This window comes from Apostichopus japonicus, chromosome 19, assembly GCF_037975245.1.
Source record: "Apostichopus japonicus isolate 1M-3 chromosome 19, ASM3797524v1, whole genome shotgun sequence".
In the NCBI taxonomy this organism is placed as follows: domain Eukaryota; kingdom Metazoa; phylum Echinodermata; class Holothuroidea; order Aspidochirotida; family Stichopodidae; genus Apostichopus; species Apostichopus japonicus.
Genome location: NC_092579.1, coordinates 26,367,752 through 26,385,992, shown reverse-complemented (window position 1 = coordinate 26,385,992; position 18,241 = coordinate 26,367,752). Strand labels below are relative to the sequence as shown.

General features: G+C 37.6%; 1 protein-coding gene across 3 annotated transcripts; it reads right to left on the bottom strand.

The window, feature by feature from the left end:
• Positions 1–877: 877 nt before the first annotated feature.
• LOC139959759 (glutathione hydrolase-like YwrD proenzyme) lies at positions 878–17,519 on the bottom strand. 3 transcript variants are annotated; one of them, XM_071957600.1, is made up of 11 exons: positions 16,980–17,165; positions 15,829–15,948; positions 15,270–15,423; positions 14,148–14,301; positions 10,823–11,029; positions 8,442–8,682; positions 6,538–6,709; positions 4,607–4,763; positions 3,776–3,946; positions 2,967–3,293; positions 878–2,928 (listed from the first exon to the last, which is right to left on the bottom strand). In XM_071957600.1, exons 2-10 carry the CDS (start codon positions 15,914–15,916, stop codon positions 2,967–2,969), a joined length of 1,671 nt encoding a protein of 556 aa, XP_071813701.1. In that variant the 5' UTR covers positions 15,917–15,948; positions 16,980–17,165; the 3' UTR covers positions 878–2,928. The 3 variants fall into 3 exon arrangements, with proteins under 3 accessions (XP_071813701.1, XP_071813700.1, XP_071813699.1); XM_071957599.1 differs by lacking the exon at positions 16,980–17,165 and adding an exon at positions 17,220–17,519 and having other exon boundaries at positions 878–3,293; XM_071957598.1 differs by having other exon boundaries at positions 878–3,293.
• Positions 17,520–18,241: the final 722 nt, after the last annotated feature.

Here is an 18,241-nt window from a genome sequence, read left to right as displayed (position 1 = left end):
ATGACGTGTCAATAGGCCGCTCTCATTCATACAAAACTAACACTATATAGATAAATTAGTTTTGTAATGATATTAATAACTGCTAAGAACCGACACATTTGGAAAGCATTTACAACACTTGAGAGTAATCAATGTAAAAAACAAGTAAAGGTATGACACACAGACACACACACACCAACCATCACATACTTTCCTTTTGCCTTCAGAATGGAATAAAATATCAGCTGGCTGTTAAAAATCCATCTCAGTTATCTAATTGTCCCATCACATCACCCTCATACAATTTAGTGTCTCTTTTCTAAAAGTTGCAATTGGGATACAAACTTCCTATAGAGTGTTCTCCTGGACATTTAATTGAAGATTCTTGATACTCGATTGGTATTAACATACATCATGGAAGGATACTTGATACTCGATTGGTATTAACATACATCATGGAAGGATACTTGATACTCGATTGGTATTAACATACATCATGGAAGGATACTTGATACTCGATTGGTATTAACATACATCATGTAAGGATACTTGATACTCGATTGGTATTAACATACATCATGGAAGGATACTTGACCACTCGATTCGTATTAACATACATCATGGAAGGATACTTGATACTCGATTGGTATGAACATACATCATGGAAGGATACTTGATACTCGATTGGTATGAACATGTTCATCATGGAAGGATACTTGATACTCGATTGGTATGAACATGTACATCATGGAAGGATACTTGATACTCGATTGGTATGAACATGTACATCATGGAAGGATACTTGATACTCAATTGGTATTGATATGTACATCATGGAAGGATACTTGATACTCAATTGGTATTAACATATATCATGGAAGGAGAGTCATGTGACAAGTACTGTGACAACTAGTTTTATTGTGTTTATTGCATCCACATATGATATTTTAGAATGATTTCAAACCAAAGAACCACATTGCTGGCAATCAGTATTAATGAAATATCACCATTGACTTCTATCATTACGAAAGCTGGAATAAAGTTGCTATAAAGGTATCTATTTATGAATTAATTTTTAATAAATAAGTTAAATAAGACCATTCTTTTTTTTTTATCAGATGCTTAATATGGCATGCTTGTGATTAATAAAGACAAAATACTGGAAAATTTTGGGCTTGTACTGTTGCAAATATTGATTGCTTATCATAAAATAAATATGTATGGACATGTTTAACATGTAATAATCTTTCAAAATATCATTTGACTTATAAGATATTAAAATTACATATTATTCCATATATGTTAGTGTTTATATCAGCAATGTAATTGGGCAAATATTTGGCAAATAGAAATATGTGTACATAATGTTATACATACTGTTAAACATAATGTTTAGCATTATGTACACACAATTGTTATTAAGAAACTTAGAATACAAAGATTTTCTTAGAAACTGTTGCACATAATTGATTGCACATCAGTCTTGTTTAAGATGTAATGACCTTTCAGAATATGATTTGACTTATAATATAGTACTGAAGATTAAAAAATATGGGATCTCAAAACTGTAATTTGATCTTGACTTGACTGACTGACTTAGGTGCGTAGGACGCTGTGTCCCTTTGCCCTCTGGCGAGTAATCCTCCTCCAATCTGGTCTATCTGCTGCGCAGCTTTCAGCAGCTTGGGTTGTCATACCTAGGTCTTTCTGGATTAGGTCCTTCCATCTTGAAGGTGGTTGTCCTGGAGGTCTTGGCTTGCTGAAGTTATTCTTGAATGCTTGGTATGGAAGCCGATGCTCCGGCATCCTAAAGATCTTAATTACACATAATTCCATAAATATGTAACTGCTGATATCAACCACTGCCATTTCTTTAAGAGATCAAATTATTTGGCACTTTGAAATGTGTAAATACAGTAAATAACAATTAATTTATAGTGGTTTAGATGATAATGAGCTTTAAGAAATTTAGAAAAAAAACAGAAAGATTTTTTGGAAGCCTGATTATATTTGTACAGTTATTTCTGATGTTGATATAATAGAAATTGTTACTTTGGTCGAATAAATAACATACGACCATCTATACAACCGTCTCTTGGTAGGTATAGATTTTATGATGCATGAATAATTTCTTTGATCGGTTCTAGCATATTGTTCTTTGGAAAGGACAAAGTCTCTTTTAAGATATTGTTTACAGTATAGATAAATAATTTGCATGCTTTGTTTATAATACGTTTGGAATGTAAACATCTTTAGTCATAGTGACATACTAGGCTTAATGTAAAGCAACTGAAGCTGAATTGTAAAAGTAATATTGTTTAAAAAAAAAATGTTACAAAAATGTAAAAAAAATATGTTAAAAATGACTACATGTCCACTACATAGAACTTAAAGCAAGCAGTTATGCAACTTAAAACTATGTGTGGTGTCATTGCTTATCAATATACCACACACAAGTATGCGAACAAATTACACAAGTCTGAGGTCATTATTGAGGTGACTTTTGAGTAGAATTAAAAAAAACCCAAATAAACTCCACAAGCAAAAAAAACAAAGAAATGTCAGAATAGTGTAAGCTTTTAATCAATGTAAATACATGTGATTCAAGTCTCATGTAGAAGTCAACCTGTAGCTATTAACTTGTTTATCTAGGCATGTATCTATAGATTATCACAATAGATGATCATAAAAGATGTAATCAATAACCAATAACTGATTTCATATGAATCATAGCTCATACGATGTTCACAGTCGTGTTAAATACCTGAATGTAAGTGCTGTTACCAGTTGATTAAGTTTGGATGTTTACATAAACACGACAGCACCAATTATCACTTAATTGTATAAACTGACTAAATCATGATATTAATAGACCTATAAGCACCGTCAAGAATTCACACCTTAGTGAAACATCATTCACGAAAGACATTGCCTGAGCAGCAGGAATACCTAGCCAGGCTGAGCCCACCAGTCGCCTCTAGTAATACCTAGAATGCGATTGCCATGCCATCCGCTCTAGGGTCTGAGCCTGCCCATAGTACCTTAGGATTGGATGACCGTAAACCTCCAGGCTGAGCCCACCAGTCGCCTCTGGTAATTATTTGTCCTCTCCCAAACTCTTGCCTCTCTGTACCAGTGATGTTACTCTTAACGACATGCCCCATCCCTGACAAGCATTCAATCGTTTCTGGAGGAAACCCTTCCTCCAGGTACAGAGTACCGTCGAGACCTTCCAGTGAAACCCCTACTCTGAAGCGAGGTTGATCAAGAGCTGTTTGAGGCTCCTGTCCAAAATGGCACATATTCATCACCAACTGTATAAAAAAAAATTAAAAAAATATTCATAAAATTTGCTGAGCAAAGACCACATATAAATAACTGTGCAACAAAACACTTTGGAGTATGTTTAACTTGCAAACAGTGATATAACTTCAGAAATCACCTACCAATGAGTTGTAGCTCTGTACAATATACGTAGGGTGGATCGAATAGTATGAAGATACGATGTTTGCAATTTAAGGATGAAACCATCGGTATATCTTGTAACATATAAACAAATCATTCATACTTTTACCTCTAGTGGCTTATCTGCAAATGGACGGTTCCCCATTCATGAGAAAATCAGAGAAAATGATTTGTTTCTGGAACATGTTAATCCCGAGCATCCATGCCAACAAAACCTACAAACCCATACCTACATAGCTGCTGTTGAGTTTGATATGAAATTTATACAGTACACTATCATAGGTTCATTTTATTTTATTTATTTATTGATATTATTTATTATTGTTCTTACCTGCACTTGACCTTGAGGTTGCATGAAGCCACCCATGATACCATAGGCTGCTAACAGAACATCATCTTCATCTCGAGTTAACATGGACGGGATGATAGTGTGGAACGACCTTTTAGAGCCGGAAGGACAGTTAGGGTGGTCCTCTTGTAACTGAAAGAGAGTCCCTCTATTCTGGAAGCAGAGGAGGTATCTTTAACAATAGGTAGTTGGATGTTTTTCTAGGGGCTATAACCTAAAATAGGTACTGGAAACTTGTGCATTTTGGAGGAAGGATGATGAACTATTGATGATCACCAGTATGTTAACTCTCATAACATGAAGACATTTCCATTCCTCTGATAGGGGTCAGGTCTGGAATTCCTCATGTCCTACAGCTAATAGGGCTACTTTCTTTTCAGTTATGTGTTCTCTGTTCTTTATGCCTGGGGGTTGCAACCCATTTTAGAGTTGCAATTCTTCTTTACGTGTTTTAATTTCATTGCTTCAACATTTCCATTATTTTCTTCCATTTATCAGAGATCACTTGTCAGACTTTACCCATTGGTCAATTTACTCCTAAAAGATATTTCAAGGGAGAAAACCAGTGATCAGACTGCTTATAATGACTACAAAGAGCAAGTGTGCATATTTAAATATAAAAGTTAAAGAACCTGATGTATTCCGACGGAGGCAAAGTGAAGATCTTTAGAAAATCACACAAAACTTCCGTGGCTGCAAAAGTGATTCACGAGAAATTGATTCACAAATTTCCAGGTAAATCAATATTATGCATTGTATCTGCTATTTAACCCATCTCATAATAGTGGTAAGTTCTAACATCAACAAACCTACCTGTAAAGTAAATCCACAGTTCTTTGGTACAAGGCCCGACCCAAATGCATCATAGGTACTGTTTGTGAAGGAGCATGCGTTACCATGACAATCCACAGCACAGAAGTAAACTGTATCTCCTCCATGGCCGGGACTCCCGTGGCTCACCTTAGACGCTCTGTAACATAACGACATTGTCATGGTTATATTCCAGAAATAACCGATGGATGGTCGATACATTCTACTGCAATCATTTCCAAGTAAAACATGATTTCAGCTATCTCAGTATAACTCAACACCTTATGCAGGGACCTCTCATAAACAAGGTTTAAGTCTCTTCAGTCTTTGTGAAGAATGGATTTCGAGACTTCCTCCTATTGGCATGTACGGACTTAGATGTAGTTTGATCGATCGCCTCTATTCAAGAAGTCCACAGACGATGGAAGGAGTTTATGCTAATAACAAAACAACTATCAGTGCAATGAAGGCACATAGAAAATGGTCTCCTAATTCCCGATCCCCTTCCGAGCATTCAAACACTTACCAAAATTTCTTCTTAATTTTATTACAACTATGTATTTAACATTCTTTATATTTCCAATAACCAATCAAAGAGTCCTTTGTTTACTTTAAATAGTAAAACAATAATGAAGAAAGATGACAATAGTCAAGGTTTCAATGTTGTAACTGGAAGCAAGCTTACTTTCATCATAGTGAAATTTCATAGTGAAATTCAACATGTAGTGGAATGGCCGAATATTTTTTTCATATCTTCCAGTGCCAGTCCCAAGTAGGCAGAAAGTATATATATATATATGTATAGAAATGTCTAGTACTTTGTTCAGGAAAATATCCCGAATTACAGAGAAAAAATTAAATCTGCATAAGGAACTCATTAGGATAAAACTTTTTGTCACTTTGACCAAGCCATGTTATCTTCACAGTTCACTGGATGCACAGCAATCGGCAGCCTACTTTCAGTTACAAGTTTTGAAGAAAACGAAATACCCAAGAAAGAAAAGAACCATTTGGGTAAGGAACTGGTTACAACAAAGGGTGATATATGAGCATTATGAGAAGCTTCTAGCAGAACTCAGAGCAGTGTAGTGCGTCGAGTCTCCGCGTGTTGAGTGTGGAATGGCGATTGACTAGCTATTTAATACAGGCGATGTTATGTTGGCAACGTGGTAGCATACAAAAACATGTGTGTAGTGTGTTAGACCGTAGCGTAACCGTAGATACCGTGGTACAACCGTAGCATATCCGAAATATATCAGAAACACAGTCGCAGCATACCCATAGTATAACCGCAGGTACCAAGACACTGTCGTAGCATATCCGTAGCATATCCATGGTATATTCGTAGCATATCCGTAGTATATCCCTAGCACATCGGCAGTGATACCGTGGACACCGTGGTACGACCGTAGCATATCCGTAGCCTCCCCGTAGTGCATTCCTGGCTACGGTCAATGGCAGAAATGCTACAGTACCGTTGTGCTACGGTCGCCACGGTTGTGATAAGGCAAGCTACGATTGTGCAACGGTTGCCAGCGGCAAGCGGTGGAAGAAATTTAATTTTTGAACATTTCAAAATTCGGGCTGCGGAAGAAACGAGGCTACGGAAGCGCAACGGTCCACCACGGACTGTTACGGTTATGCTATGGGTTTGTTACGGATGTACTACGGAAAGTCGCAGAAGAGAACCGTAGCGCTTCTGCTGCCCAAACCGCAGAAGTGTGACAGGGGCATAATACATCGGTTTAGTGAAATAGAAATTTGTGTCCCACACTTTTCTTGTAATAGTTTTATTCCAATTGTTTGTCAAATGCAGGTTTGACGGTTACGGATTCATTAAAGTAAAACGGATGGAAAAGATGTTATGATCTTTTACAAATTTTAATATGAAAATGTTAAAAAGATTGACAAATATTTTGGCTTAAAATACTCACTGTTTGTGGTTAATCAGTGTGCTTCTTTTTCTTGCATATTCCTTCGATAAGAGACCTTCCGTAGGAACGTGGACAACGGCAGGATCGGCACAGAACTGAAGAGAATCGGAGAAACTCAGCTTCAGAGCTTCAGCAACGAGATGGATATACTCTGGGGAAGCTGGTCCTAAACCTAAAGAGAAAATGAACAATCTGTAAACGAAATATAACTTCTTTAATTGAAAGCAAAAATGTAAGAAGTAATTAACACATCTGTAAATTCTGCATTTGAAGATGTTGTTTATCGTAATAAGTCCCAATTAATATACCAGTTAGTTTACCAGAATGAGGGCGATCAATTGTCTTCAGTGTCTGATTGATTCATATAACAGTGCTTTGGCCGAGTGGATAAAGGTGGTAGCATTTGAAGCAATGAGGCTGTGTACATATATATATATATATATATATATATATATATATATATATATATATCGAGAACTTTCAATCTCTCGGCCTCAGCATCACAGTACAAACAAATCTAGAATCAGCCAACTTCCTTGACGTCATCCTAAACCTACCAACCAGCAAACACCAACCCTACAGAAAACCCAACGATGAACTAATGTACCGAAATGTACAGTCTAACCACCCACCGGCCATAATCAAGCATATTCCATCCGCAATAGGAAAGAGAATTTCTATGCTGTCATCAAACCAAGACGTTTTCAGCAAGGTGGCACCCGCATACGAAAAAGTAACGGCTACACAGAAACCATCAGGTTTACTCAAAACAAGGATAATACAACAGAGCGACACAGACAAAAATATAATTCGCAGCAGAAAAATAACATGGTTCAACCCACCCCAACCACCCCTCTACAGCAAGAATGTGAAATGAACTGATGAAAAGGTGAAAATGAAGTAGGATGCTGGATAGATCACTCCTTGCCTGATGATCGCCGTGAAAGCCACGAGCGTAAAACTATGAGTCGCAAGACCAATGTTGTTAATATTTTGTGATATATATGCAGATATATATATATGTATAGCAATAGATATATGCTGGTTAACGGAATACTTATTACCAAATACAACACCAGTATTCACAGTTGAGTCTGTGCACTAATATAGGGAGAACCATGCAATTCTGAGAATGAATAAAATGAACCTTTGATTTTGCGTTGAAAGAAGCAACTTTTCTTCATTTGCTCAGAAGATTTATCTTGCAAGAAAAACCCTTGATTTGCTTGCTTTACTTCTGATAAGCTTCTCAATGCCGACTACTTTTTTTACTTACAAGTACTACCGAGGAGTAAGGAGAAACGGCTTTTAATGCTCACGAGAATAAATGTGTGCTCAATGAATTTTACCGTCACTCAATTTTCCCTTTCTCCTTGGAATTTCCTTTGTTTTCACACCGGAATTTCTACTTTCCCATGTTTTCTCTTGCAGGTACTAATGAGACATGCTTGCAATCCATATTGTTGACTTTATATACTAACCAGTTATTACTTTCACTACCTTTTTTCACTATTGAGTATATACTAGCCAGGTTTAAATATGAATTAAAATTCATTTGGGAAACACTACTTTAAAGTATGTAAGGCTAATGTCAGTGTAAATCATCCATTGTTGCCAGTTCTGACTAACCACTAAACATCACAACACCTAGTTTGAAAAATCAGTTAACTTAAACTGGATTCATTCCTAATTTCATGATAGTTTACACTTTACACTGCGCCAGTAAAAGCCTGTGTCTCGTTTTCAAGTGAACTTGAATATCAAAATATTTATTATAATATTGTTATATTTATTATAATATCATATTATTTATTATAATATCATTTATATTTATTGTAATATCATTATATTAATTATAATATCATTATAATATCTAAATATTCTGAACCACCCTGAATACCTACCGTCAAGGTCCAGTTCTTCTAGAATGTTCAAGGTCAGCAGAGTAGTAATCCCTTGACCGTTGGGTGGACACTCCCAAACTTTGATACCCCGAAAGCATGTGCAGATAGGGTCTTCCATGGTACTATTGTGTCTTTTGAGGTCATCAAGGGTCATGACCCCTCCACCAGCTCTGACGCTCTCCACGATCGCCTCTGCTATCCTCCCCTCGTAGAAACCAGCTTTGCCTTTTGTTGCAAGTTCCTGAAAGAGTATATTTTGCAAATTGACATTTTTAAGTTTTTTTGAAGAGCAATGGTCAACTGTATGACAGAGGACTTTGTTGGCAAACTTGCTGCGATGTGAGATCAATGTCATAATTTTCAAACATATGGATCATTGTTCATGGTAAAAGCACTTCTTACTCCATGGTAAAGTTTCCATTATGATGGAAACAATATTGGTATGGTTAGCTGCACATAGCAGTGGTACAATCATATCATAATAATAATACTACTACAGCCAGTGGCGGAGCGTCCATAACATTCAGGGGGGGGGGGCGGATGCTCTGACTGACTGACTCAAATGGACTGCTGGCACCCTTTTCAGCTTTTTACCACTTTTTTACTTATTCGCGATTATTGACTTTTTTATTGCGCTCTCATCTACCTATTGACATTTGTCACATTTTGTTGGTGTAATTTTCTGACACCAATTTATTCTTCGTTTATCTGCAAATTAGCCAGGCCCGGAAAGGGTCATTTCCGGCGATCTAGGGAGTATCTTTACTCAAAATATTTCTGTACACTACGGGCCAACCTGTGGTGGCGCTCCGCTTAGATAGGGTCGATAGCGCCCCTACAGACTATTCTCGACCCCCCTAATCAATACCCCTAGCTCCGCCACTGACTACAGCTGAATGGTAACTGTTTGGTCCAGTGGCCATAAGTGACTCCCTTCCCCCTACATACATATTTCAAGCTTCCATACATGCTTGCCTATGAGGTTCACACAGTAAAGCTATACTGCTACCTGTATCATGCATGTATATACTATGAATTTTCTTCCTTTTTTTACTTGTTACTATCATATAAGTAAGACAGCCTAACGATTGAATCCTAGCAGGGAACACCTTCAGACGCAAAACCAAAATGATAAAAAGAAAGAAAAGAAGATAGATGGAGAGACAACTTAATTAGACCAATGAATAGGTGAAGATATAGACAAAGCAAAGGGTTATTAGAGATGAAAGGAAGCGGGGAAGATGAAAGTGCAACAGGGGAAGAAAAGGGCTGAATATTGACAAACTACGCAGAGGGATGTTACAAAGAGAGTTAGCTTGTAAATGATGTTAATTGGGAGTGAGAAACAAAGGGAGGTATAGGAAGAAGTTATGTGTGAGTGTGGATTAACATGATGTGTGATTAAGAAAGGAGAAGATGAAGAAGGGGTGGGGGGTGGGGGGTGAAATAAGGAAGCGGCAGGGGGAGGGGGAATACACTGTTCCCTTCTCTTGAATGCTGAGACTGTGTTAGATTGGTGAGAATAAAAAAGTTGCATCCAAAATTGTTCCCTTCTGAGGCAAAATGTACCTGGGTGGTCACCTAAAAATTCAATGCCTTCGAAGAACCATGTCCAATGTGTCGCCCAGCTGGAATTTCAGTCCTCCAGTCTCAGGCTATCTAACTTTGACATATTTACCGAGGCTTGCGGTAGTTAAGGAGTTTGTAAACAATTTTTTTTTGCCTCGCCAAATAAGTGGTCAGATATAAACTTGATGGACATGTATCTCTGGAATTGACGCTGCGAGTATACATGTATTCTATCAAAATCTATATGATGACCGTTAATATTGGAGTATTGGACAGGTGGAGTTATTTAAAATCTTACAAATATATAAAGTAAAGTATAATCTTCCAATCATTTTGTGTTACCCCTTTTGCAGGCCTCCGGGCAATAGACTCTGATACAGTATACAGTTTTAGCCTTTAAAAGTGAACCAGTTTTGTGTGTAGGAATTGGTGTATAGATATATTCCACTTGGGGGCTTACCTTGAGGGTATTAGCTGGAGTAGGGCTCCAAGCATGTACTGAAGCCCTGGCAGGTGGGGTCGTGGGGGTCAAGTGAGATGAGGGATTCGTCCAGCCATATGGGTTAGAGGTTGGAATGTTAATGAGATTAACTGGGGAAGTAAGTACAGTGGAAGTAGGCAATCTTTGAGATTTTAGGGTGTGACTAGCAGTAGTATAAAAGAGACCTTTAGAGAGGAAGGAATTAATCAATAAAAGCTTAATACAGAGAGCAAAAAAACATTTTCCTGTCTATATTTTCTGATGTCATTCTCGGCCTCCAGAACAAGTATGTTGCCAGATAGAATATATTTAGTATATAGCTGGGCAGTACCTGAAATGTACTTGCTAGATTAGGCATCTTCATGATTTCACCGGCTCTGGGTGATTCCCCGTTTATGAGCATCTCCCCTCTGTTAGGATTCTCCTCTCTGATTAGTTGGTGTAAATTATCCTTCCATTGCGTTGCTGTTAAAGGAGATACAGGGAAGCCATTCGTTGCTAACTGGATTGCTGGTTGGAGAATTTCACTGAAAGTCAGCTAAAAAAGCAAAAGAGATCAACAGTACTTGGATTTGTTTTTTTATAAAGGCAACCCAAAAGTTCTGTGATGTAAGATATTTGTTTCTGTGGAATAGATTTAAATTCACATGATCACCAATAAACTAGTCGCTAGAATTAATAGATTTTATTGAAGTAGCATCTGCATCCCTTATATTTCATTTGACATATATTTGGCTATAATTCCTGCCCCTCCCCCTCCCCCCTTGTTTTTATCTAGTTTCATTTAAAGTTTTGTTTTGAAGAAGCAATAGGCAACTATAATTACAATTAATTAGAATCTGAAATTGATCTTTAGAGAATAAGAAATAATCTCCCTTAATTCCCAATAATACATGAATTGACTGATTGTCTTCATTCAAGCAATATAGTAGACACATGCCTCACTATTACAACACATTATACACATTACCTAGTAACATTTCTATCAACAAGGTTACAAAGAATATACTTGACATAGTCAGTTATAACCAGAAGTATAGTTTACCAAAGCTAGTTTAATAAAAATATTCCTGTATTGGGTTTTCGATACCTCCACAACTTTTACTGTGACAGCCTTTTTCTGACAGAACATGGGTCAAATTTGGAGAGATGAAAATCAATGAAAAATTGGGCTAGAATAGGATTTCAATCCCTGTGCCAGCCATATTTTTCCCTTCCAATTTGTTGATAATTTTTCCACAGGCAGTTAGTTTTCCCTAAGCTTGTTTAATTTATTTAAACATATAGTATTAGTATTATATTTATAGCATATGAACATACATCATTCACTTCAGTTTAATTAACAGTTCATTGACAAGGCTCTATGCTGCTCACTTGACAATTATTGACTTCAAGAACACCAAATCTATATAATGCATTCAAAGTTATAGATATCATCTCAACAAAAATGTCATAAACAGGGATTGAAAGGAACGACGATATTTGGCCATCCTGAGATGCAGTGTATTAAATACAAAGGTGAGATACAGTTGAAATATCATGAGTTCTACAACCTTGTACTATATCATACAGCAAGAGTAAGAACTCATAGATGCTGGGAACATCCGACAAATAGGATTGCTCTGTGTCATCTGTTAGATCAGGGTTTCCCTAACTTTATACCCACACGAACCCCCTGTGGATGTCAGAGTTGTCTACAAACCCCCAACTTTTCAAGACACGATCTGAGTCATTTTTATACTATTAAACTCATAACAGTGCTTTGTAAAAGATCAAGTTCATAGTGTAATATTGTAATGAAAAAAATAAGAGATGAACAAATATTTATTTGGAAACTTCAAGATCAGACCAACTCTTTATCTTCACGATGTACTGTCATGCGTACACCCTTCACCAAAGTCATGCGGCCTGTGTCTGTTTCATAATCCAGTTATTTATCACATGCACGGTACGGTACTACTATGGCAACATATGCGTATGGAACGCGAAAAGAGTTTGTAGATAGGTACGACTTTTGTACATTACTAAATTATATGATATGTCAGAGTTTAGTTCAACAAAAAGTACCCTAGTTTTGACTTTCAGAAACGTCTCACCAACCCCGTGATGGACTCACGCACCCCAGTTAGGGAACCCCTGTGTTAGACAATTATTTACAGGGAATATGTGAACTTACCCTCTGACGTTAACTTAGCTGGCTCAACAATTCTACATAGGACTCAGGAGATATTTGTAACAGAGTATAAATCACAAAGAATGAAAAGGAGTTGAGTTGGACAGTTTTTTTTTTTACCATCATCTATAAACTGAGTAAAAGGGATCTTTGCATTAAAAAAAAAAACAGCCTTTTGCGATGAATTTAACAAATTTCCCCATACAGTATCGATTAATAAGTTTCCGAAACCACTCTTTTGACTTTTACGAGTAATGATAGATAGGCAAATTTCAAAATTCTGAAAAAGATCCATTTTCCATTTTTATACATAGTTATTTTTATACTATAGTATAATTGTGAGATGAAAAAAAAAATGGCAAAATTAATATATGGAATTGTTCATTACTAACTGACTAGCTTTCATCTGGTGAAAACGTCTACGCCTAGTAGATTTGCCTAAAATTAGCACAAATCAGACTAAAACTTAAAGGATGACTTTATGCTCAAAATTAAGTTTGATATGGATCTATCAATGTTGTATTTCTGTACTACTTCTAAGTTTTTTGAGGAATGATCATTTTACACACCTGAGGATCATCAATTAAAGTGACTGGACTACTGAGCCTAACACACAAACCATTAGATCAGTTCCACAGATGCCGTACAAAACTCAATAGGAAAACATAAGACTTTTATGGCCTCAAACAACATATTTCCAAAGCATTACTAATTTCTAAAGGACAAATGGTGCTGTATGTTAGCCAAGGGTGCTCAGTTGTGTATGTCACGGTATCAGAACATGCTTCAGTTTTATTCTTAAAAAGTTATAAAACAATGGACTAACATTAGCATTCAGACCTGCACCGAGGAGACATTATCATCTATAAGACAGCTTTAAAGGGTGTGAAGACTCGCACAAAAAGAAACGTCTAATGCCGGTAATCTGACCTAGCTTCGAATGAGGTGTAACAGTTCTAAGTGTAAGACACCACCATCGATCCCAGAAAATACACACACAGCTTGCTACCATCGGTAATTAGACACTAGTGTACAGTAATTACATACAGCTGCAGTCAATACCCACAGCACAGTGTTCAATCAATACAGCGATGGACATCTCAGGTCCAGCTAATATAACAAGGTATCACGTTTCATTACTGTACTGTCTGTGGTTTGTAGCGACACAAACAAAACATCACTTGCAAGCAACGGAAGGTTAACTTTTTCAGATGGCCGCATGCGGTTTGGGGCGAGTCTTCAATGCCTTTAAAGGAGCACTCCAGAGAGTAAGCATATTTTAAAGACCCTGAATATCTCAAAAACTGTAATTACTGTAGAAGCACTACAAGCATGCACTTGTTTCCCCTTCCTTCCTGAACTATAATATATCACAACTAAAATTCTGCCTCTAAAGTCTGCCTTTAAATTTTCAATAACAAATGTGTCTTTGAGGATCATGCAGTGAAGCATACTAGTCTTTATGGTCAGTGTGGATACATACCTTGCCAGATCCAAATAGTTGATGGGTGTCCACCCAGGCAGCAGCTGCTCCTGGGACCGTGATGTTGAGAGGGTGAACCTTTGGCGGCGGTTTGTCTCTACTAAAACCTGCCTTGTGGAACTCGTCAAGACTCAACGCCCCTGGGGATCGACCACTGGTAAAATAAAGAAAGTCATGTGCATGATACTGTATGAACTGACATTGAGCTAGTTTTCAAGGTTGACTTCAATGAGTATAAATAAAGTAGGATTTAAACTAAGCAAAGTACAAACTTTGAATAAAAAAAATAAACGACTCATATTCGCACATGTTTTACAGAGCTCTTTCAATACAAAACCTGAAATAATATACATTTTAAAAATGTTCAAACAATAAACTGAGCTTAAAGGGTGTGAAGACTTGCGCAAAAAGAAACGTCTAATGCCGGTAATCTGACCTTGTTCCGAATGAGGTGTAACAGAAGTGTTAGACACCCCATCGATCCCAGTAAGTACAGCTTGCTACCGTCGGTAATTAGACACTAGTGGACAGTCAGTACATACAGCTGTGGTCAATTCCCACAGCACAGTGTACAAACCATACAGCGATGGACATCTTATTTCCAGCTTATCATAACAAGGCATCACGTTGCATTACTGTCTGCATTTTGTAGTGACACAAACAAAACGTCACTTGCAAGCAACAGACAGTTAACTTTTTCAGATGGCCGCACGCGGTTTGGGACGAATCTTCAATGCCTTTAAGTTTGTATTTCAGCAAGTATTGACACACAAAACCAATGAAGGGAAACAATATGTAGGTAACTATGAGGTGTCCTATGAAGGATTAAATTGTAAAATGACAGAACAAAGCAGGTTTCTGTTGAACAGCTGCAGTCTGTCTGACAGGAATTTGTATAGTGCTTCTCTAACTCACATAACAGGCTTGCAGGTACATTCATCTCTCTCTGCAATAAATAACCAACCAATGAAGTAGGGGGATGTGTCAGCATCACCTTGCCTGATCTTTAACTCAAGTGATTTGGAAGGATTGGGGAAACAAGCAACGGAAAGGAGGATGGGGAGGGGGGGGGGAGTGGGGTATTTATAAAATCAGAATAGTAACACAATTTCTGATACACACCTGCCATTGATACTTTTCACTTGTTTTGTTTCAGAATCGTAAAACAAACAAAAGCAGTCACCACCGAGACCAGTCGACATAGGTTCAGTAACATTCAGCACTGCTGCTATGGCAACAGCAGCATCAGCTGCATTACCTCCTTGCTTCAGAATATCTAGGACATAAATGGAAAACAGTTAAAAGAATAGTCTCCAACTGATGTCTTTCACTTAACTGAGATGGCAATTCAAATATGTGAACATTTTGTGTACCGGCCGTCCCCTCTGATGTCACATACCCAAGTGTCACTCACTATCAGTGGCTACATATGTTTCATTACTTTCATACTTGAATCATACAAATTTCATCAACGTCCAATTAAGTGCCATATATGGAACAAAGAAGACGTAAAATTCAACTCCCTGCATTCAATGTTACAAGTACTGTACATGCAAGGTTTAGTTTAGTTGTACAGATAAAACAAATTGGAAAGTTGGATGTCTTTGAGAAAAGAAAAAAAAAAAATTACACAAGAATTTAATACCACAAATGAAAGGGGTACAGTTTTGATCAAACTTACCAATTCCTATTTGAGCAGCAAGTGGTTGGCTACATGCAACAGTGCCATTTACCCCTAGCACTGGTGATCTTCTAGACTGATAGTACATCACACGGACTAGTAAGTTCTACTGTCAGCACCCTGCAGTCATGTAAACAAAGACAGCACAGTCGTCTTAACTTTGAAAAGTGAGAGTATGAATGTATGCTTGGAGTTGAGCTCTTTTGACTAGATATACAGGGCCTGGTTCAATGACAGACAAGCTACAGTAGCTTTTCATTCATTTCTACTTCAGTTCTTACATACATGTGTCTATTGAAGAGATGCCACTGGGTCTTGGAAAACAGCTCTACAAAAACATTCTTTCCTAAATCCATATAATTGATTGACTCAGATTTCCCCTGCCCCCCCCACAATTGCTCCCCCCCAATCAGATCTGCTACTTATCCAAACTATATCGAACTAGGTTAATCGCTTGTATTCAAATAAAATCAGCTTCCAATACAATGCATTAATGTGAAAAGTTGTCAAAAAATAGCACCATTTTGAGCCTTATTAAGTCACTTTGCTTGTAGAAAAATCCACAACGGGGAGAGGAAACCCCTCCCCTTAGACACCTCCCCTATATCAGTGGTATGTTTTTTGCTCCCCCTCCCCAAAACAATTATGCCATGTCCCCTAGTGCCCCCTCCCCCGCCGCCAACCCCCCCCAGATTGCATATTGGCTGGTGCTGTCACTGTATGTGATGATAAAAGAATGACCGAGTGGTATATGTTGCTAATGTACTGAACAATTAGTAGCCTCAATTAATAAAAAGCGTTTACAGATTTTCTAAAGTCTATAAATTGCCTGCACTTCCCATGCACTAGCTTTAATTAGTGCACAGTGCAGTGGGAGGAAAGATTGGATAGGCCTAGCGCAAGCATGATATCGCGGTGCAGTAAAAGTATGTAAAGTTCTCTTCTGTAAGGAACTTTTGGTTTGTCAAATAAACTTTAAATTCTAGCACTTCTTTGCAAATATACCCTTGCATTGAACATTTGCAAGAATATTTCTTTCAATTGGGCATTGCACTATTCAAACTAGTGTTAACTTAAACTTAAACTTGGAAGGACATAGACTATAGCCTGGGTCAGAGTACGAACATTTTCATAGAAAAAGTAAAACTCACCGATTTTGCACAAATCCACGTAGCCTTTAATCTGCTTTACTTCATCTTTACAATTAACGATTTAAAAATTTTCAAGTAAGAACTGAGATTTGGAAATTAACGATGAGACATTCGTAAAGGGAATATGGGATGAATCTCCCGGTGAAACCTCTTGACCTAAACACTAGTGTAACCTAGCCTAGGCTACTAAGTACTAACTTTAGTTAGTAAGAATTGACCATAGAAATTGAAGGACTTGACCATAGAAGTTTAACTAGGAAGAACGCTGACACAGTGTATCGCCGTTGAAAAAGTGAGGGCGCTTTGCATTGTACGGCAAAAAAAAAACAGATTATTTGTAAGTCTTAAAGTAGCGTTCTGTTGTCGTTCTGGAGGCTTATCTCTTCGAAGTGACATAGGGTTAAATAGTATGTAAATAGCGCCTGGGAGCACGTCACATGATCCTCCATGGTTGGTACTTTTTCGTACTGTGGAGTGATCCCTCCAGGTCATCTTAAATTCGATGATTTCTAGAGCCCAGTGTAGATATTCAATAATGGGTGTCCCATGCAAGCATGCATTGAGGCCAACGATATATATACCCACTTTGCGTAAACATACTGTGATCGAGTAAATAGAGATTTGAGTAACCACAGCCGTATTTCCACTGTGGCTAACCATAGACGGTCTCAGAGCCCATGGAGGTATAAATAGCTCCATGCAGAGCCATACATGACCGTCGCGATCCATATATGGCTCTAAAATCTAGACCATAGAAGGGTGTAACGGCTTGGATAACGGTTGTAATTGATTGTTTAATGCTCACAAAGACTACGGTGGCTTAATATAGACATTGGAACCAAAACATATTTTCGAAGCTTAAATAATGTTTGTCAATTTTGGTTCACCGATGAAGAGTGGGGTGGGAATGACATGGCCCAACGCCGAAAATTTGTCCGTTATTTGTATTTAATACAGGTGCGTTCTTGTACATCCAAACTATTCCCATTAATTCGCCACTTTCCCTCACTCAGAAAATTCAGCACTGGTCATCACGCTTACCGTAAGCAGGTAAGCGGCAGCTCCCTGCTGACAGTGTTCAACACAACAACATGAACAGAAGAAAGTCAACATTTTGGGACTAGAATGTCAACAACTTGAGAAAACGTACCGTAAACGTTGAGGGACGACACATATCAAGGCCTTGTTTCACAAATTAAAGGTCTGCTTTGTTAATGTTTACACAATTAGAGCCCAATGGAGAGAGCGATGCAGGCTAATTG